We start from the raw sequence: 21,921 nt of genomic DNA on the forward strand, positions 1-21,921 counted from the left end.
CCTGTGTCTCACTGGAAGTATTGCATGATGATGTTGTATCGGTTGTCAATATCTTCTTCTTCTGCCTCCTTTTCTTCACTGTCCACAGGCTCCACAGCTGCCACAAGACCAACATCAGCCCCATCCTCCTGCAGAAAAGGCACCTGCCGTCGCAAAGCCAGGTTGTGCAACATACAGCATGCCACGATTATCTGGCACACCTTCGGTGAGTAGTATAGGGAGCCACCTGTCTGATGGAGGCACCGGAACCTGGCCTTCAGGAGGCCGAAAGTACTCTCAATTATCCTCCTAGTCCGCCCATGTGCCTCATTGTAGCGTTCCTCTGCCCTTGTCCTGGGATTCCTCACTGGGGTCAGCAGCCATGACAGGTTGGGGTAACCAGAGTCACCGGCAAATATAGAGGGACAACTGTGAGACATACACCAACCATTAGGGACTCTACCATACACAGACACCTATGTAATCCGTGTTGGGACCTTGGGCTCACCTATTAGCCACACACGGTGCCTCTGGAGTTGCCCCATCAGATAAGGGATGCTGCTATTCCTCAAAATGTAAGCGTCATGCACTGAGCCAGGATACTTGGCATTCACATGGGAGATGTACTGGTCTGCCAAACACACCATCTTCACATTCATAGAATGGTAGCTTTTGCAGTTTCTGCACACCTGTTCATTTCTGCGGAGGGGGGGGACAAATGCCACATGTGTACCATCAATGGCACCAATGATGTTGGGGATATGTCCCAGGGCATAGAAGTCACCTTTCATTGTGGGCAAATCCTCCACCTGGGGGAATACGATGTAGCTGCGCATGTGTTTCAGCAGGGCAGGCAACACTCTGGACAACACGTTAGAGAACATTGGCTGTGACATCCCTGATGCTATGGCCACTGTTGTTTGAAAGGTCCCATGGCCAGGAAATGGAGTACTGACAGGACCTGCACTAGAGGGGGGATTCTGTGGGATGGCGGATAGCTGACATCAGGTATGGCTCCAACTGGGCACACAGTTCATGGATTGTGGCAAAAGTCTGTAGGTGATGATGATGTGTCTGTCTTCCATTGTTGACAGGTCCACCAGGGGTCTGTATACCGGAGGATGACGCCACCACATCATCTGCCCCAGTGGACGTGGCCTATGAAGGAGAAGGGTGAGTAGAGGGTCACACGCCACATAGGTTTTACAAGGGTGTTTAGAACAAATGTGATGTAATCTGTGTTTAGCGCTGTATGTCCGCATTCCTGCACAAAACTGCAGCGACACAGTTAGTTGGCCTGCCATGTGGCCACCTGAAATGGCGGCTGCCTAACCTGTAAGGAGGGACAAGGGGAACTGAGGTAACTGCGCTGGCGTTGTACCCCGTCGCGGTAGGCGGACCAAGACTGCTGCGCAATTCAGCATTGGTTGTCATTAGGTCCTATGGGTTCCAGGAGCCAATGATGATGAATGCCCGCCGTGGATGTGACCGCCATTTTCTATCTCTTCACTCACCTGATACCTGACCTTCAACAGGAGAGGACCTACACTGCAAGTGCTGCTGTGACCTGAGTCTGGAAGCGACAATGGCCACAGTGTCTGGGGAAAGGGCCCCTGCCTTCACTGCGGAGGAGTTGGACAAACTGGTGGAGGGGGTCCTTCGCCAGTACACACAACTCTACGGTCCACCAGACAAACAGGTGAGTACACTGTGAGCATGATGGATGGGACATGAATGTATGGAGTGGCGTCGATGGAAGATACAGGTGGGGGGTGGGCAGAGGCCAGCATATTAGGATGGGCAGTGTATGTGTTTGTGGGCCAAGGTGGGTGGTTGTGGCCAATAAGTAAGAATAACCGGACGGGGAAGTAATATCCATTCCTACTTTACATTTCCTCTAGGTCAGTGCCCACCAGAAGAAGGGTATTTGGCGTGTCATCGCCAAGGAAGTGCGGACCCTGGGGGTCTACCATAGACAGAGCACCCACTGCCGCAAAAGATGGGAGGACCTGCGCCGCTGGACCAAGAAGACGGTGGAGGCCCAGCTGGGGGTGGCCTCCCAACGTGGAAGGGGTGCCCGTTTCACCATGACCCCCATGATGTACCGGATCCTGGCGGTGGCATATCCGGAGTTGGATGGGCGCTTGAGGGCATCACAGCAGCCACAAGGGGGTGAGTACTGTCTCATGCAGCTGACTCTGCGCGCTTTATGAGGTTTCTGGGTGTGGGAAGAAGGCTGTGGTTTCCCCTAGGGCAGGGCAAGCGTGCCAGGGGAGATCCACTGTTAGGCAGGCTCAGTGCCAGTCCAACCCCAAAAGTGGCAGTGGCCCTCTACACCTAGTCAGGCTCCTGTGGGTCCCAGGTGTGCATCAAATGGGTATAGGCACAGTCCACCATGGGCATGCGATTTTCCCCTGAACTGTTAGTGCATGGCCTAGGGCATAGGGCTGCTCCCTGTGTGTTGTGTCCGTCAACGGTGGTGTCGTTGCAGGCATTGACCATGTCTCTCCTCTGTCTCCCCCCTTTTTGTTTTGTCACCCTGTCCTTGTGTGCATTAGCATCATCTGGCGGAGGAGCAGTGGCACCGGAGCAGGAGGGAGCTACAATCCACATGGCCCTGGAGGGTGAATGTACGGCGTCTGAAGGCACCAGTGGGACGGCGGGTAAGGGGAGCTCCACAACGGGGACAGGAGGAGACCCCAGCAACAGTGACTCCTCCTCTGATGGGAGCTCCCTTGCGGTGGCGGGTACCTCTGTGCCCACCGCAACAACAGGTACAGCTGCCACCCCCCCACCAGCACCGCCCTCCCAGCAGCCCCTCATCGAGTTTCCCGTGCCCGCTCACCCAGGAGGGTGGGCATCTCCTTCGCCCCAGGCACCTCAGGCCCTGCCCCAGTCAGCCCTGCTGCCCTCAGTGAGGAGGCTTTTGACCTCCTGAGATCCCTCACTGTTGGGCAATCAACCATTTTGAATGCCATCCAGGGTGTCGAGAGGCATTTGCAGCAAACAAATGCATACCTGGAGGGCATTCATTCTTGCGTGGCTGCCCAACAGAGAGCATTTCAGGCTCTGGCCTCAGCACTGATGGCAGCCATTGTCCCTATGTCCAGCCTCCCCCCTCCAACTTCCACTACCCAGACCCAATCCCATGTACCTCAGCCTGCCACAAGCACACCATCAGACCAGCATGCACACTCATCAACACACAAGAGTGGACATGACAAACATAAGCACCACACATTCCACAGGCACTCACACAAGTACCATCCCCATGCAGACACACCAACATCCACTGCCTCCACTGTGTCCCCCTCCTCCACGTCCTCTTCCTCCCTCCCAGTCTCATCTCCACTCACACCTGCATGCACTACATCCTCAGCCACTACCTCCATCACCAGCACGCCCATCACCACACACCGCTCACGTGCAAACACCACACCCACTACCATTCACACGTCCCCTGTGTCCTCTCCCAGTGTGTCTGTGAGCCCTCCTCCCAAACTACACAAACGCCGGCACACACCCACTCAACAGCTATCCACCTCACAACAGCCTCCAGCCCATGCACCCTCACCAAAATTCAGCAGACGTACACCTCGTACAACCACTACCTCTTCCTCCACTTCAAAACCCCTCCATCTTCCCGTCCCAGTGTGTCTAAAAATATTTCCTCGCTAACTTTGCCCTCTTTCCTACACCTCCCCACCACCCGTCCTTTCCCTAGGGCCAGGATGTCCAGATCCCAGCCCAGCACCTCAGCCACGAAATCCTCCAGCACTGTGGTCCCTACAAGTCCTGTAACATCACGGGCCGCACCCATCAGGGCTGCCAGTGCGCCGCCTAATGAGGACAAGGATCACCCTATTCCGCCACCTGCCAAGGTGAAGAAGGGGACAACATGCCGTAACTACAAGCCGCACCAAGCAAGCAGCAAGGCCTCCTCCAAGGCAAAAGAGGGCAGTGCCGAGGTCCCAGCAGCGACTTCCAAGGTGGGGAAGGGACACAAGGCTAAAGGGAAGTCAGCTCAGGGCATGGAGCCTCAGGGTGAGGGACTGGTGACACCCCATCTGCAGGTCAGAACAGCAACCTGTACTACGGTGGACACTGCCGCAATCCCCACCACCTGCACCGCCACCTGCATGCCCACCTGCACGTGTACTGCCTCTGCTCCAGTCCCCAGCATCATCCCCAGTGGGTAGCCGTCCGAGGCTGCAGGAGACGTCCTGGTGTCTCCCTCCACAGGTGCTGACACATGCACCACCGCCAGCATGTCCGGCGCTGACACCGCCGCAACCACCACCATCTGCCCCGTGATGTACTCAGACTGTGCCACCACAGCCGACATGGACATCATCCCCAGTGGGCAGTCGTCCGAGGCTGCAAGAGACATCCGGGGCCCTGCACAGCGTACATGAGGCACCACAACCAGCACTGGCAGTACCAGCAGTTAGCAGGCTGAGTCGCCACAGGGTGGAGTGTGTCTCTGCCTCCATAGAGTATCATGCTACCTGTTCCCAGGACATCTGGTGGCTCTGACACCCAGGTGCAGGAATGGGAACTGCCACACATCATGTGAAGCACTCTGGGCGCAAAGCCCCCTCCAGAACCAGTGGAGAACAGCATCCACTACCCCAGTCCTTGGCAGGATGAAGCACTCTGGGCACAAAGCACCCTCCAGAACCGGTGGAGAACAGCATCCACTACCCCAGTCCTTGGCAGGATGAAGCACTCTGGGCACTAAGCCCCCTCCAGAACCGGTGGAGAACAGCATCCACTACCCCAGTCCTTGGCAGGATGAAGCACTCTGGGCACTAAGCCCCCTCCAGAACCAGTGGAGAACAGCATCCACTACCCCAGTCCTTGGCAGGATTAAGCACTCTGGGCACTTAGCCCCCTCCAGAACCAGTGGAGAACAGCATCCACTACCCCAGTCCTTGGCAGGATGAAGCACTCTGGGCACAAAGCCCCCTCCAGAACCACTGGAGAACAGCATCCACTAACCCAGTCCTTGGCAGGATGAAGCACTCTGGGCACTAAGCCCCCTCCAGAACCAGTGGAGAACAGCATCCACTACCCCAGTCCTTGGCAGGATGAAGCACTCTGGGCACCAGGCCCCCTCCAGAACCAGTGGAGAAAAGGATCGACTTGTGAGACTGTGGCTTTGCACTCCCCAGGACCAAACAGTGGGCAAACCACCCACTAGAGAGACTTGTGAGATTGTGGCTTTGCACTCCCCAGGACCAAACAGTGGGCATGGAGCCCCCTCGTGGAGCTGTGGCGTCGTCCCTTCATCCGGCTGAGGTACCCCCCCCCTCTCCTTCCCCCTGAGGTGCCTGTTTTTTTCTGACCTGATGCCCCAGCGGTGTTCTCTCCGTTTAGAGGCAGGTATCACGTGTGGGCTTCACCCATGCATTTTGGGACCACTGGTCCGCGGAAAATGAATGGAACACTATCCGGACTTGTGTAGTTGCTGTACATATTTGTATATACTGTTCTGTTACAGACCTGTTTCCATATCTGAATTTTAGATGATTACACTTGTTACATTCATTTCCTTTTATCCTTTGGTTCTTCCAGAGGGTTACGGAGTGTATTTGTAATGTTGCAGCATGTATTTGTGTGTATGGTGTTGTGGGTGAGGGTGGGGGTGTTGCGTGTGTGTGTCACTTTCTTTTTCCTCCCCCGTGTGCTAGGTGCAGTACTCACTGTGGTCGTCGTCGCCCTCTTTGCTGCTCCTGATAGAAGAGGAGGTATACCAACATTGGTAGTACCTGTAACTCGGGCTCCATGGCGTCCTGGTTCCTCATTGGGTGTCGAGAGGTGAGTGGTTTCCCTTCCAAGTACTGTTTCCACTGTGCTTTTGATGGCGTTGGTACCGCCCGGAAAAAGTGGCGGATTGGTGCCTTGTAATACAGTGGGTGGTACATTGTCTTCCACCTATCTGTTGGCGGTTACCGCCGCGGTGTTTGTTTCTACCGCCGTGGCGGTCGGAGTGTTAAAGTGGCTGTATGCGTTGGCGGTTTCCGCCATGGTCGTGATTCCCTTTTTTTTACCGCCAGCCTGTTCACAGTATTACTGCCGCTTTAGCACCGACCGCCAGGGTTGTAATGAGGGCCTAAGTGTTGGCTATTATAATGTTGGTTATTTACAGTTAAAACAATCTTTTTTGCTTATGACTTATTATGTTTACTAATCCTTTGTGAAAATACTTGACATCAAAGAATCACTCTGATTCTGCCCCATGAACTGTTTCGTAATCCCTTGTGATATTCACAACTATGCGTGACTACATTCTGCCATATGATGATGGGATGGATGTGTTTAAGGAAGCCAACAGTGACACTCTCCACAGGTATATCACCAACTAGCGGGAGGGAATGTAGAGGGCATGCCCACTAATACTCTTCTTTTTCCATTGACATTGCACTGACAGTTGATCTTGTCTCTTCACTGTCTCCTTGGTGTTGCTGTTATCTGTTTCCCTTTGAGTAGGGTAGTCTCTTGCCCTCCGCTCTTGTTTAGTGGCAAGGGATAATCCCGTGTTATGATAAGAAGGACCTTCTTCTCAGGCATCAGCCCAATTGTTGTTGACAGATACATTTGTTATAAAGTCATATCCATTTAAAAATCAGTCCATATAAAAATGTTCACTAAAGATGGCATTTAGAGCACTTGAACAGTCTCAGCCACTGGCAATCACCCAGACCACATTTCAGCCTCTCGTCCATTATTGTTGTTTTTTTGTCCACCATACCACTTTAGACGCAGGCCTGCCATATGCAAAACAGTCACAATCTTGCTCCGATCGTAGCAGTCCAGCTGTAGTACACAGGCCACGTCCTCTCTGAAGGGGAACACAAGGAACCCATGAATGGTTTAATTTTTTTTGTTTTCTAAATAAAATCTTATCCAGTGCGTGACCCCAGAGTGGTAGTCTCTTGACTCCCCTGGCCTCTGATCCTGATCCTACTAATGCTTCATTGACCTATATGGTTCATGAACAGCATCAGAACATTATGTTCTTGGAGCACGGAAAGACCATCCCCTATGCAAAAGTCTCCTGTACCACAAATTATGCATTTAACAAAAAAAAACATTTGCAATGCAATGGGTCTCGCGTTTGCTCGAGTTAGAGCTATTAGCATTGTAAACTCTTAACCTGACTTTTCTTGCCACATAGATTGAAAATTTAAAGTAAAACAGTTTTACATAACTAACTGAACTTTTCTTGCCATATAAACTGAAAAGTAAAAGTTTCACATAAGCGAGCCAACGTCCGCCATCAGCACAAAGCAGACACTCAAAGGGAATAAAAGTTTGCTTGTAGTGAAACCTATCGGCAAAAGTGCAATTATCCATATAACCAGCAAAAGTGCAATTATCTATGTAACCGCCAAAAGTGCAATTGCCTATGTAACAGGATTGATGTCATGCAAAGCACTGGACTAATGCCCAGCGGGATCGCGCTGCGAAATAAAGAGAAAAAGTAGTCCAGGAACCAGACGGAAAACATCAAACATCGTATGTTTTCAGTAGTTGGTCGGTGCGCTCGAGGAGGGCTAAACACCGGAAAAGGCATGACATATGCATGCCTTTCACTAATGAAAGCAAGCAAATTTTAAAAGGCAAGCCCACGAACCAATGAAAGCGACTGGCGAGACATGAGCGTGGTTAGAAGCCCAAAGAGAGATTACAGCAGGGGACGGAGCACTTTGCGCTCGCCCCTGAAAAGGACCAGGGTAGTATCAACCTTGCAGAAATGTTGCTGCTAAAGAAGATTACTGGATGAGGAACTCTTAAAGGGAATCAGCCCAAAGGGAAGTGTAAGACTTCCAGTTATGTCGGTGCCTTTAAAAGACCAGCAGTGCAGGGCATACACAGTTACACGGCAGAAGAGCTTCGGTTATTTATCTTTTTGCTTGCTAGAGCTAGACTGGCCTTATAGGGTATTGTAATTCATATGAACTCAACTATACTGCAAATACTGTTACCTGAACTATAAGCAGGTTGTGGCAGATTGCATCAGGAAAAGAGCAGAGATGGGTCCAGCCCAATAACCCTGATGATCAGGGGCATGGAGGGTCTTACTGGGGACCTGGAATAGCTGCAAAAAGCTGCAGGGCGTGCTGAGTCTAATTCTTGGCAGCATAGAGGTCACAGTTTCTGAATGAATACACCCACTCTGCCACAGAGTGGATTTCAGTCCTTGTCCGCTAGAGAATATTTTAGCACTGGCCAGACCTAATGTTTCCCAGTTTAGTACCCCGTGGACTAATCTTAGCCACTGCAGTCAGTGTTAGCCCATCTTTAGGGCTCTTTCTCTTTTTTTGATTGCTTTGTGTTTTTATGTGGGACCTAAAAGGCCTTTGCATAAAATAATCCCATCACACATATATAATCATGAATACTATGTAAATTCATTTTAAATAAAAATAATATCTGGCATTTGCAAGTACCACTTTGTAACCCCTGAGATGACAGTTCAAAGTGTCGCCTCATCAAACTGCTACCCGCCCTTCACCGGTGATTCTCACCACTCACTGAAAGTAAAAAGCAGTGACTAGAACAACTGGCATATCCTGGCCCAGAAACAAAGAATCTCAGACAGGCAGGAGTTTGAATGACATTAATCATTAACTGATAATCTGAACAACAATTTATGGGATGGCGTGGAGATAATTGTGGAAGATGCTTTATTTTTTATTAAATTAACACCATTTTAAGATTTTACTATTGATGATTTTGTGTGGGAAGTCTATACTATGTAAACCTTTTTAGCGAACTGATAATAAAGAAACCTAAGGTGAAGTTGTGCCTTTGTCAGCCTGAGAACCATGTGGATTTGTCTGCATCAGTAGTCCTTGGTCCTCAAAAGCACCAGCTTCTATCCATCCTGTGTTAAACAAGAACCAGAACTACAAAGCATTTTCACATCTAATTTCAGCTAAGGTGCCTAAATGATAGGTTTTAATATCACATCCATGTCTGCGGTTCATAAATTATGAATGTACACTCATAAATGGTTTTACTAACTCTTAATAATACAGCACATTGGTGGAGGGGATCGGTATTCCGAGGCAGAAATGCCTTGGAAAAGTATGTGAATATCCACAAAACCCCATGTTTTAGGGTGTTCACCTATTTTGTACATTTTGATACTGGACCCTCTTGTCGATGACGGGCCTAAAGGAGGGGGGGGGGGGGCAAGGACATAACTCCAGAATTGGCAGGGTTTAGGTTAAGGGGTTCCTCCGTGGGGAAACATTTTTCACGATGGAAAAAGGGAAAACGATAAAAAGGTTGCAAGTGCATTTGCATTTGGTCAGGAATTTTCACCTGAGCAACTATGCACATATATATTTGCTCAGGCGTATATGAAATTTACAAGCATTTCTGGAATACTTCTGGGGAAAAAGTGCCATAGGCAGCTTAACAAGAGTACTTACGGACATTCCTCTGTATACCGAAAAAGTTTAATATGAACCCGACATATGAGTAAGCCTACAGCAGTTCATTTATGGCTGATTTGTGTGAATCAGTCAGTACAGATTTCATCTTTGCTAGCCTGCCTGCCCATGTCAATGGCTTGTTGCAGATTGCCGGCCCTCAATTATTCTCGGAAGAAAACCTGAAACTTGTCTCTGGTACAGACTGAGAATAAAGAACCTACCCTGTTTTTCCCAGTTATCAAAGGGTAAATACTGTGTGATACAAAGAAACCATAGAGTACTATCTTAGAGTATTATCTGCTCACTGCAGGACAGAAGCTGGATAGGCTTCACTTCCTGGTGGAGACAATACATAGGTTGGTCTCGTTCACACATGGCCTCTAATGGTGTGTCTAATGTATGTGTTTAGCTGACAAAGGGCCTGATTACAACTTTGGAGGAGGTGTTAATCCGTCCCAAATGTGACGGATATACCACCAGCCGTATTACGAGTTCCATAGGATATAATGGACTTGTAATACGGCTGGTGGTATATCCGTCACTTTACCATCACTTTTGGGACAGATTAACATCTCCTCCAAAGTTGTAATCAGGCCCAAAGTGTTTTTGTGGCGGGGCAATGCTAACCTCTGCTGGTCAGTACTTCAATGTATTGATTGTAGAAGCAGCTTATGAGTAAGTACCCCCTAACACACACAGCAGCAGTAGAAGGGACTGATAGGCAAGACTTATCATAATAATGTGGCGAAGAAGCCAATTTGAAAGGAAAGCAAGGGCCCGTGTTAAGTACATGGTTCCAACAAAGTAATTTCTAGGCTTCTTAGACAGTTTGGTGTTTGCATTTAGGATCAATGAGTGGCGAAGCAAACTTTAGTAAGAGCAATTCCATCATTGTGATGGCAAAACACATTGGAGACATTGAATCCAAATCAGTGTGGTGAGGTCACGTGTCCCCTGGGTAAAATAGCACCTTTTTTCTTCTTTCGTCTCCTGGCGATACTGTCTGGCTTCCCGGGTGGAGGCGGGTCTGGTACTGTGTTGTCTTCTTCTGAAATAGCAGTATTAACACCTGCACTTTGGTCAGCTAGTTACAAAGACAAATACAAAAAGTTTGTTCAGCCCTCTGTTGATGCTCTTAAGTGTCTAACAACCACATTGTTGATTTTTGACAACCATACTCACTCTTAAGGTATCACATAATAACCAAAACAGCAACCCAACCCAGGAAGTGAGAAGGATGCTAAGTCAGAGTGCAGAATTATCTTCAAACTTCAACCAACCCAAATGTTTCAAACATAATTAGTGTGATTATTACAAATTCAATAAATTATTTGAGCACATATGTAATCCCTAATTTAAATTAGGTTTAGTAACATGTAAACCTACAGTTATTATATACATCACAAACAAAGGTATCGCAAGTTGTGCATGATATAAGCAGTCAAAATACTGAGAATTGTTTCCATAACCCAAAAAGGTGAAACCGTAGAATAATGTGTTTTGTAAATCACATGCCACCAGCAAGATATCGTCTCGAGCATACAGCAGGTGTACTAACTCGCTGAACTAAACCACCAAGCAGAAACTAATTTACTGAATTAATATATTTGATAAACATATTCCTAGTTGTTTTATATAACCAAGGTTCATCTTGGATAAGGCAATTGTTAAAAAATTATTTGAAACAAGTTTAACAATTTCCTGTATGGACTAAAATCCATGTGCCTAAATTTGAGAAGTTGTCAGGCTTTCTCTCAAACGTTTTGCGACAGTTGCGGAAAAATAACTATCTTAGTAAGAGGCATCTGCAAACGAGATACACTTTTAGAAACTTCTTAATGGAGACATGTGATTTCATTATTCGAAGTTCAGCGTGATCACACTTAAGTAGAAGGATGGGCAGTGTAGGAGGTGTCTAATTCTGTTTCTAGTAGATTTATTCAGAGCTCTGTGATCAAAACACAGTCACATTCTACATGGCACCAACTTTTTGTAACAGACAGAGTTACGGGTCAGTCAAGAACGCAATGCGGTCTTCTGACTTATCCTTAGTCAGGACAACCATCAGCAAGCTTGTTGACGGCGAGCTGGGAGTATTTTTGGTAACTAGCACTGCTGTGTGTTTGCACAGGCTGTGGCTTTATTTCTAGGGTTTACTAAACTTAAGAAAGGAGGCCTTTAGGACAGGGAGCTATGATCCAGCCAACAGAAAGTAACATTGGCAAATGGCTACATATTGTTAGCTTTTCCATACAAATGGTTTACACAGAGCTACTGGGAGGTGATTTGGAACAGTTACCCTGTTTTTCCTTCTTAGACCCACAGTAATGGCCGAAGATGGTGAAGGGCACATGGTATTATGAAGAATATCTGAAGCTGAAAGTGAGCGTAGCGCATCTGGCCAAACATGGCCTCAACATATACACGCATGGTGCACGTAGATGATGAACATCTTGGCGTACCTTCTGATAGGTCTGTCATTTCTCCAAATAGCGTCAGTTTTGTTACTGACAACAGTTCAGGGACACATAGCTCATAGTGATTCCGCACTCAGAAAGTTCCATTAGGGTCCAATATTCCACCAAAATTTTACAAACGTCAAAATTAAAATTAAAATCATGATACTGTCAACTCCAATTACAATGAAACCAAAAATAAACTGAGAGAACCTGGAAACCTGGAACCTAACGCCCTGCTTCAAGCCAGAAACAAGGAGAGAGGGAGAGGGAGAGGGAGAGAGAACATTGTGGCTTCGTTCACACTGGGGGAGAGAGAGAGAGAGAGAGGAGAGAGAGGAGAGAGAGAGAGAGAGAGAGAGAGAGAGAGAGAGAGAGAGAGAGAGAGAGAGAGAGAGAGAGAGAGAGAGAGAGAGAGAGAGAACACATTGTGGCTTCGTTCACACTGGCACAAACCGATCTCTCAAACATATCATACAAATGTATGTATAGTTCTGAAACAAAGCATTTATTTGAAATACACTCAGGCGGAATGGGCTGTAAATGTCACTTGGAGTCTTAAGTAACAATAACACATGGAAGATGGTCAGGAAACGTCAACTTTCATATATGTTATATATGACTCACACATCATAATATATGCAACATACACGTCATCTGAGGACGATGTAGTGGTGCTTAATACCACGTGTAATACATATGTGAAAGTTATTTATGTATCCACTTTTACTCATTCTAGGCTGCACGGAAATATAACAATTGTGTAAATGGATTTTACTTTTGGGGCAAACGCCACATAGTATGTTTTTAATGCTCAAGCCTAGTACGATGTAATCCAACCCCATATCCTTAAACGATAACTAGATCTTTCAAATACCAGGCCATACCATGTATCACCAGGGGCGTAGCTTACTCAGAGAGATTTGGGGTGTGTGAACCTCAAATTTACAAAGTAAAAATCAATGGGGGGAGGGATGATATGACCAAGGTTTGGAGTGGAGTGTTTCCGTGAGGATCAGGGTCAGTACTGATTTGCATCAAGTGGGCCTCTGCCTAGTTTGACACAGTGGGCGAAGAGCAATGGGTTGGAATGCTACCCTGAGCGATTGCTACTGGTTAGTCTATTTGCAAGCATTCATCCCATCACTTTTTGGGTGTTTGATTTCCAGTAATATGCCTGGAAACCTGAGAATAGCACAAACTTCCAAGCCTACGACCTCCAATGTTTGTAAATTACAAAAAGTAGTAAAATTGCTCCCTTTCAAGTAGTACTTTTGTGGGAGCAGATTTCAAAAATTTTTGGTATGCTAGTCACGATATATATTTAAATGTTTGCTCCAAAAAAATTAACCAGTTAAAAGCTCTTGGTGAAATGAGAACAACAAAAACAGACAGACATATCAGACCTGACTCAGGGCCACAGCTCAAATACCAAGCCAAAAATGCATTGTGGAGTGTCACACCCCAAACACCCCCTTGAAATGATGAACCTTCCCGTCCACCTGGGCCTGGTCATTCTCTCTGAGAACTCAATAACTAAGTCATATACAACACAACACCCTGAAGACCCTGACCTTGGGATCACTTTTTTAAATATGTTTTCAGTGCAGCAGTCTTCTTCTTCTCTGCTACAAGAAGTCTTTAAAGTAGAGTTGTCAAACTGGTGCATGTAGGCAGGGCTCCATTTTTCCATCTCGCATTTTACAATTCATTTTTTCAAGTGAGATATGGCCCCATGTACTGGCTTGGCTCTAAGGGTCCATGCAAGAGCCAAATTATTCAAATATTTGACATGCATATCATGCGATAAACCATTATGTAAAATTATCATACTGTCTTTTTAAAATAAATAGAAAATGTATTTCTTTACCTTTTCACCTTAGTACATCAAATTATCTCACTGCAAAGACAGACATTTATTAAAAATAATCGTTTTTTAAACTTAGAAACATTAATGGCTTGTCCCACAATGCCTATTAGTGAAGCGGCAAGTTAGTAGTCATGTAAATCCTAAAGGTGGATTAGATTCTTATTATAGATGACATACCATTGTAGTCTATTAAACTAAATGTAAGAGGTGCTTGTACAGCACACATCATAAACTCAAATATTTAAAAGTGCTGTCAATGTGATGATAAAGAAAATGAAGGCCTTTTTAAAAAAAATATTTGCCTAAGACAAATAGGATAGCCGGTATTGATTGCAGGTTATCTCGTTTCACCTTTTGAAATTCAGCCACCAGATGCATATCTCTATGTCTGTCTTGCTCTCTCTTTCTCCTTTTTTACATCAAAAGTCACAGTTTTGTCTTTTATTAATGGCAGAAAAACTAACCCTGACGTAGAATCAATCAGTCAATCAATCAATCAGGGATTTGTAAAGCGCACAACTCACCCGAAAGGTCTCAAGGCGCTGGGGGGGGGAGCTACTGGTCGAAAAGCCAGGTCTTAAGGTGTTTCCTGAAAGATAGAAGGTCGTCGGTCAGGCAGAGGTGGAGTGGTAGGGAGTTCCAGGTCTTTGCGGCAAGGTAGGAGAATGATCTTCCTCCGGTGGTCGTGCGGCGGATGCGAGGAATATAGGCGAGGGCGTGGTTGGTTGAGCGAAGGTTGCGGGTCGGGGTGTGAAAGGTGAGTCTGTCGTTGAGGTAGGTCGGACCCGTGTTGTGGAGGGCCTAGTGTGCGTGGATGAGGATTTTGAAAGTGATCCTCTTCGATACTGGTTGCCAATGTAGGTCTCTGAGATGGGGTGAGATGTGGTCGCAGCGTGGAATGTCCAGAATGAGGCGTGCGGATTTGTTCTGGATTCTTTGCAGTTTTGTCTGAAGTTTGTTTGTTATTTCTGCACATAGGGCATTTCCGTAATCCAATCGGCTACTGACCAAGGCATGGGTGACCGTCTTCCTGGTTTAGATGGGAATCCACTTGAAAATTCTGCAGAGCAGGCGAGGGTGTAGTAACAGGAAGAGGAGACGGCATTGACCTGCTGAGTCATGCTGAGTGTGGAATCCAAGATGACGCCCAGGTTGCGAGCGTGGGTGGTGGGAGAGGGTGCGAATCCTAGGGAGGTGGGCCACCAGGAGTCGTTCCAGGCTGAGGGGTTGGTGCCGAAGATGAGTAATTCTGTCTTGTCTGTGTTTAGCCTTAGGTGGCTAGCTTCCATCCAGCTGGCTATGGCATGGAGGTTGTCCTTTTCAGTGGTGGGATCTTTCGTAAGGGAGATGATGAGCTGAGTGTCGTCGGCGTAGGAGACTATGTTGATATGGTGTGTTCGTGTGATGTTGCCGAGGGGGGCCATGTATACGTTGAAAAGTGTGGGGCTGAGTGAAGATCCTTGAGGGACGCCACAGGTGATATTGGAGGCTTCTGATAGGAACGGCGGGAGGCGAACTCTTTGGGTCCTGTCCTTGAGAAATGACGAGATCCAGTCCAGGGCTTTGTCGCGGATTCCAGCGTTGTGGAGGCGTGTGCGGAGAGTGTGATGGCATACCATGTCGAAAGCTGGAAGAGGTCCAGGAGAATGAGTGCTGCTGTTTCTCCTTTGTCTAGCATGGTCCTGATGTCGTCTGTTGCAGCAATGAGTGCGGTCTCGGTGCTGTGTTTTTTGCGGAATCCGGATTGGGAGGTGTCAAGTGCCTTGTTGTCTTCCGGGAACCGGGATAGTTGATTATTCACAATTTTTTCGATGACCTTGGCTGGGTAGGGGAGGAGGGAGTTCGGTCGGTAGTTCTTGGGGTCGTCAGGGTCTGCCTTAGGTTTCTTTAGCCGGGCATTGATTTCTGCATGCTTCCATCTATCTGGGAAGGTTGTTGATTCGAAGGAGCTGTTGATGGTGTGGCAGAGATGGGGGGGCGATGATGGTGTTGGCTTTGTTGAAGATGTGGTGTGGACAGGGGTCCGATGGAGATCCAGAGTGGATGGTGGCCATGGTGTTCGCGGTGTCTTCTGTGTTGACCGGGGTCCAGGTGTGGAGGAGGTGGGGTTCGAGGGTGTTCGTAGTTAGCTGGTAGGATTTGGAGTTGAAGCTGTTGTGGATTTCTTCTATCTTTCGACGGAAGTGGGATGCAAGTGAGTTGCAGAGCTTCTGTGATGGCGGGGGTTCGTTGGAACATGCCTTCGGGGTGGTTAGATCTTGGATGATGCTGAAGAGTTCTTTGGTGTTGTGAGCGTTGGTGTCGATGTGGTTTTTGAAGTGGGTCCTTTTGGCGGTGCGTATCAATTGGTGATGTCTGCGAATGGCCTCCTTAAAGGTGCAGCAATTGGAGGCGGTGGGGTCACCGCGCCAGTTTTTCTCCGTTCTGCAGCAGCGTCGTTTGGATTCCTGTAAATCTGGGGTGAACCAGCTGGCCTTGATTCTGTGCGGGGTGTTAGGGTGTTTTTTGAGCGGTGCAAGGGTGTTGGTGCAGTCTTCTAGCCAGTGGTGCAGGCTGGTGGTGGCTGTGTTGGGGTCTGAGGTCCCAGGGGAGGGGGTCTGGGTGAGGGTGGAGATCAGTTGGTCCGAGGATATTCTGCTCCAGTTGCGTCGGGCGGCTGTGTGCGGTGGTGGTGAGTGACTGATTTTTGGTAGGAAAAGTGGATGCATCGGTGGTCTGTCCAGTAGAGTTCGGTGGTGTGGCTGAAGGCCACGTGTTTGCTGGTTCTGAAGATGGGATCGAGAGTGTGGCCTGCGGAGTGGGTCGGTGAGGTGACCAGTTGCTTGAGGCCGAGGTTGGCTAGGTTGTCGATTAGGTTGGTGGTGTTAGTATCGTTGTTATTTTCCAGGTGGAAGTTCAGGTCACCTAGGAGGATGTAGTCAGTTGAGGTGAGGGCTTGGGTGCTGATGGTGTCGGTGATATCGTCACAGAACTGTGGTCTCGGGCCGGGGGGTCTGTAGACCAGTGTTCCTCTGAGTGTTTTGTTGGCGTTTACGTAGATTGTGAAGTGGAGGTGCTCAGCGGACTTGATGATGTCGTCGGAGTTGGTGGAGACACTTATGGTCTTTTTGTGGACTATGGCGATTCCTCCTCCTGGTTTGTTGTTGCGGTCTCTTCTGGTGATTTTGTAGTTATCCGGTATAGCTATTGCTATGTCTGGTTCCGAGGCAGGGTTCATCCATGTTTCGGTGAGGAATGCGATGTCTGGCGAGTGAGTGGTCAGTAGGTCCCATAGTTCAATTGTGTGTTTGGGGACGGAGCGGGTGTTCGGCAGGATACATTTTAGGTGGTAGTCTGTTTTGGTGTGGTGTTCGGGGTTTGGCTTGCAGGTGAAGTTGCAGGCACTGCAAGAGAAGGGTCCTCTGGTGCGCGTTGGTGTGACCCGACAGCAGGGTGTGGAGTTCATCAGCAGTGTAATGTTGTGTGGTAGTACGGGAGCATGTTGGCCAGGGGGTCTGGCACTAGGCGCGGTCTTGGTGCGGACAGAGGCGGCCGACATAAGAGGGGTGGAGGGAGGGTGTGTCGGCTGGGAGGAGGGTGGCGGCAAACCAATGGCAGGGCGAGGGGCGGGCCAGTGGAGGAGCAAGGGCGGGAAAGACAAAAATACGAGGGGGGTGGGGCCGCGGGGACGAAGCGGCTACGGTGAAGGGGAAACCAAGAAAAGCAGAGAGCCCAACAGGAAATGCAGGCGGCTGGCAGCAGCGAGGAGCGAGGGGAGCGACCTACCTGCTTAAAGCAGGGTCGAAGGTCACTGTCCTTGCCGCGCTGCGGCCGGCATAAGAGGGGTGGAGGGAGGGTGTGTCAGCTGGGAGGAGGGTGGCGGCAAACCAATGGCAGGGCGGGGGGGCAGGCCAGTGGAGGAGCAAGGGCGGGAAAGGCAAAAATACGAGGAGGGAGGGGGGCGGGCCGCGGGGACGAAGCGGCTACGGTGAAGGAGAAACCAAGAAAAGCAGAGAGCCCAACAGGAAATGCAGGCGGCTGGCAGCAGTGAGGAGCGAGGGGAGCGACCTACCTGCTTAAAGCAGGGTCGAAGGTCACTGTCCTTGCCGCGCTGCGGCCGGCATAAGAGGGGTGGAGGGAGGGTGTGTCAGCTGAGAGGAGGGTAGCGGCAAACCAATGGCAGGGCGGGGGGGCGGGCCAGTGGAGGAGCAAGGGAGGGAAAGGCAAAAATACAAGGAGGGAGGGGGGCGGGGCCGCGGGGACGAAGCGGCTACAGTGAAGGGGAAACCAAGCAAAGCAGAGAGCCCAACAGGAAATGCAGGCGGCTGGCGGCTGGCGGCTGGCTAGAAGACCCGACCCAGAACCTCCAGACCTAAATACCAAGCCAAAAAAGCATCTATTTGGGGAATGACATACTCCAAACAACCCCCTGAAGTTACGCCCCTGTATATCATATGTGTAGAGAAAGAAACTGTTATATTTATAATTTCCTGCATCTCTAACAACCATTGCTAATCCAAAATTCCAGAATGTTCCTTTGTGTGGTGATGCCTGCTTGGGTTTTGTAGACGTATTGTGACATCATTCACCGGAATGCCTCAATAAGTAGTCTTAAGATTTTGTGTGTCTTGTATAAAAATAGTAAGACTTACCTTCAAGTATTTGACGGGCAATGTCCTTCCTAGACTCTATGGTGCTGGCTTGTCTTTCAGATCCCAGCTTCTGTGCATACCCTGCAATCTGAGTGATGAGCTCCAGGGCGCCCGTACATTGCAAATAGTTGCCATTTAGGTAAATCTCTCTGCCAAAATAAGAAAAAAATGCCTCTGGGTTACAATACTATGTTCAGTTTCAGTGATGTTGGGCTGATTTGCATATGGTTGGCCCTTCCTTGCACAGCAGAACGGAAACAAAAGATGGCATATAGGTATCTTAGAGGGTATTTCCCAAAAAGCTTACAAGACAAAGCGGCTAGCCTTCTCTATTAATTTACCATAACGTGGATATAGCCATCTGGGAACCACGTTGAGCGCCCCTGCTCGAAAAACAATGCAGTTCTTACATTTGTATTATCACTATTGAATATCACCTTTGTGACAGCTTGTTATGACTGGTAGTGCTAGCAAGCTTCAACATATAGCAGCAAATCAATCACACATAATTATCTCTGCAAATAATTGCATAACTATATCATAAATATCTAAAACATCAACAGTACTGAAACCTATCTGAGCATTTCATATTATAGAATTGAGTATCCAACCACCAAATCACCCTTCAAAGTCAGTTGAGATTCTTCACTACCATGGCTTGCAGGTACTCAGTAACAAGTTTGTCCAGGCAGATGACAATGTAATGGATGTGCAGGCATTTTTTGACTATGGTGATGCTTTCAAGTGGGATTTTTCTACAGCAGGCCGTTACTTGTTGCTTATGTTCAGTATTACTCTCCGCTCTGAATTAGTTTCTTAACTAGAGCCTGGTGTGTTGACAACCCATTTTCACAGATGATTTATCATGCCCATACCTTTTTCTTCAGGAAGGGCTGATTTGAACGCTCTGCAGGATGAAAATTAAGCCATATTTGAACACTGGAATGTTGAGAGTTCCACTGAAGACACTGGAGTAGATCCTGGCTAATAACAGCTGGTGTAAGCCTTCTGCTTCAACATTCCAATGTTTGACTTTATGTTTATCCCTTTTTAATTTAGAACAGTCTACGCTTAGTGGGTGGGATTTTCCGATGCGCTAATAGCCCACTGCAATGGGCTATACCTGTTGTTAAAGGTCCTCACCCTTGTTACAGGCCCTCGTCTGTGCCTCGGTCCTATAACTCAGATTCAGGGCCTTTAACAACCGGAATAGCCCTTGGCAGGGGCTATAAGGCAATATTTCCATGCTGCTATCAGGCAGTACTGTCTGAATTCCAGTCATTGGACTAAAGACAAGGATGACCATGCAGTCTTGCAGGAGCATTTTGGCTTTCATGGTTTAATACCAAGATCATGAGTCAAATTAACCAAATACATAAGGTACTTTTTGAGGATTCCCCACAAAGTGGAGGTTCTACAAGTGGAAATATCTTTGAATTTATAAAGTCTCCTCTCTGCATAGTCCCTCCCGCCCAAGCCATTTCTTTCTTTAGGAATTCCCTGAACCTTCTTCTCTGGTGTAGGAAGGTTTAGAGGGAATGAGACAGGAGACCTACGCAAGTGATTATTATGCCATGAGTTTCAACACTGGAGGTGATGCCAGCAGCACTACCGCATCCCGGTTATCGTCACCCTCCAACTTTGCAATAGGATTCTAGGAGCACCAAGGCATATTTGAAGAAGTGATAATCTTCAGGTGGAAATAGGGTATCTCTAAGAAGCATCATTATTCACAGGAAACCAACCTTCCCTTTATTTGTGGTTAACCAGAAAGTGCTCTGTGATCTCTGCAATACCTTTTGACATTCCACCCATGAAGGAGATATGAAACGGAAGTGTAACCCATATGCAATGTTATGCTTTCTAGTTTACACCACAGTCATGATGGACAGCAGTAACAGTAAACGCTTATGGTAGGTTTCTCAAAACTTCATATAACTTACTGGATAGCTGTTTCTGCCAATACAGGGCCTAGCATCGCCCCCGCTGGTGGACCCAAGTTGCAATAGCACAGGCTGAGAGAGAGGAGTTTTTTGTTTCCTTGCAAACCATAAACAAGACTCCGGAGCCCATCTTCTCCAAACCTGAAAAAAGAACACGTTAATTAAGGGAAACCATGTGAACAGTAGGCCAAGGGAAGACATCTAAACAGACATTGTGATACATCATTGATAATTAATGGAACGACATTTAGAAGAAGGAGGGATCAGTGCTTAATTTGAACCAGTGGTTGCAGGTGGTGTCCATCGCCCTAATTTGTGTGGACCCACACTTATTTTTCCTAATAAGTCTTTGAACACAAGTAAGAGACAGAATAACAACTAAAGCTTGAAAGACGGAGATAGAGAAACTCGGAAAAACAGTGACAAAGAAAGGAGGTATAAAACCTGAAAGAGTGGGATAAATTGGTAGGGAGTGTCTGGTGGTGGATAAAAGGCATGAGGTGAAATCAAGGCTACTCAGCCCTGACATTTGGCATCTTCGACATTGCTGAGCAAAACTTGGGGGACCAGCACTTATTCGTTTACAAATGAATCACTGGTAAGGGCTGAATTGTTGAAGCGTGCCTTTAAATAGCCATTTACGACACTTTCAATTACTTTTGTGATAATGCAGATCTGTATGCAAATGTTTTAGGAATAAATAATTATTTTGCAAGATGATTTATTTACACTGGTGCTTCCCTTTAACAACAGCTATCAATTCCTGATCAAGGCATTCTGACAAGTACAGTTATGAACATTGTCTATGAGGAACACAAAATCTCCTGACATTAATGATTCAACTTTGTCTTTCAGTCTTCAGCAAACTGCCACAACTAGTCTAACCAGAGTAGTCATATCTGTAAACGTATTTCTCCGATATCTTACCCAAGCATTGATGACAGCAACTCAAACTAGCAGCACTTCTGAGGAAGAATGCCTCTTCTTAAAGAGCCTGGGCCGTGGGGAAACTGTCATTGAATAGAACTGGTCAGAAATGAGGTGAAGGAACCCTTGGGGTCTTTGATGCTAATTTCATTTTTTAGGGGTAGTGGACACCCTTCAAGCTGGCATTCATTTGGAAAAAAACAGGTATTCGTTTGTTTTAGAAGGGCTGTGCTAAGGCATGCTCACCACAAACGAGATTTACAAGCCCTCTCTTTTCCCATCTGGACTTGTCTCTACGTGCTCGTTCATATTTTATCCGTACTTCTACTTCTCTCTCATTTTCTATTGCAGTTGGATCTTCTGCTTAAAAAAGAACCATTGTGAGCGGCATAATCGACATCATATGCTTTTAATTGGCAGCGCCTCCTTGTTATATCAGTACTGTAAAAGTCACAGCAATCTCAAAATGTTATTTTTCAAAGTTTCTCCTAAGGAGGCTGCATATGTCAAAAGCAAATATGTATTTAATATGAGTTGTTTTATGTTTTTTCTCCCAGAATTCGATCTCTTTTTTTTAGGTGGTAATTGAGTGCTTCCTTGTTAAATGAGTCTGTTACTGGGCGAAACTCACATATGTGAAAGTTGACTTGAATTTTCAACTGTAGT

General features: G+C 47.4%; 1 protein-coding gene across 1 annotated transcript in view; it reads right to left on the reverse strand.

Moving 5' to 3' along the window:
* The window catches only part of LOC138265844 (uncharacterized), a 157,355-nt gene that overhangs the window by 66,909 nt on the left and 68,525 nt on the right, over positions 1–21,921 (reverse strand). The window contains exons 5-7 of the mRNA XM_069213938.1: positions 20,329–20,469; positions 18,386–18,534; positions 10,399–10,512 (exon numbers count right to left, since the gene is read on the reverse strand). Coding sequence (XP_069070039.1) covers positions 10,399–10,512; positions 18,386–18,534; positions 20,329–20,469 — 404 coding nt within the window. The remainder of the gene's footprint in view (positions 1–10,398; positions 10,513–18,385; positions 18,535–20,328; positions 20,470–21,921) is intronic.

The sequence above is a fragment of the Pleurodeles waltl genome, chromosome 11 (assembly GCF_031143425.1).
Source record: "Pleurodeles waltl isolate 20211129_DDA chromosome 11, aPleWal1.hap1.20221129, whole genome shotgun sequence".
Classification (NCBI taxonomy): Eukaryota; Metazoa; Chordata; class Amphibia; order Caudata; family Salamandridae; genus Pleurodeles; species Pleurodeles waltl.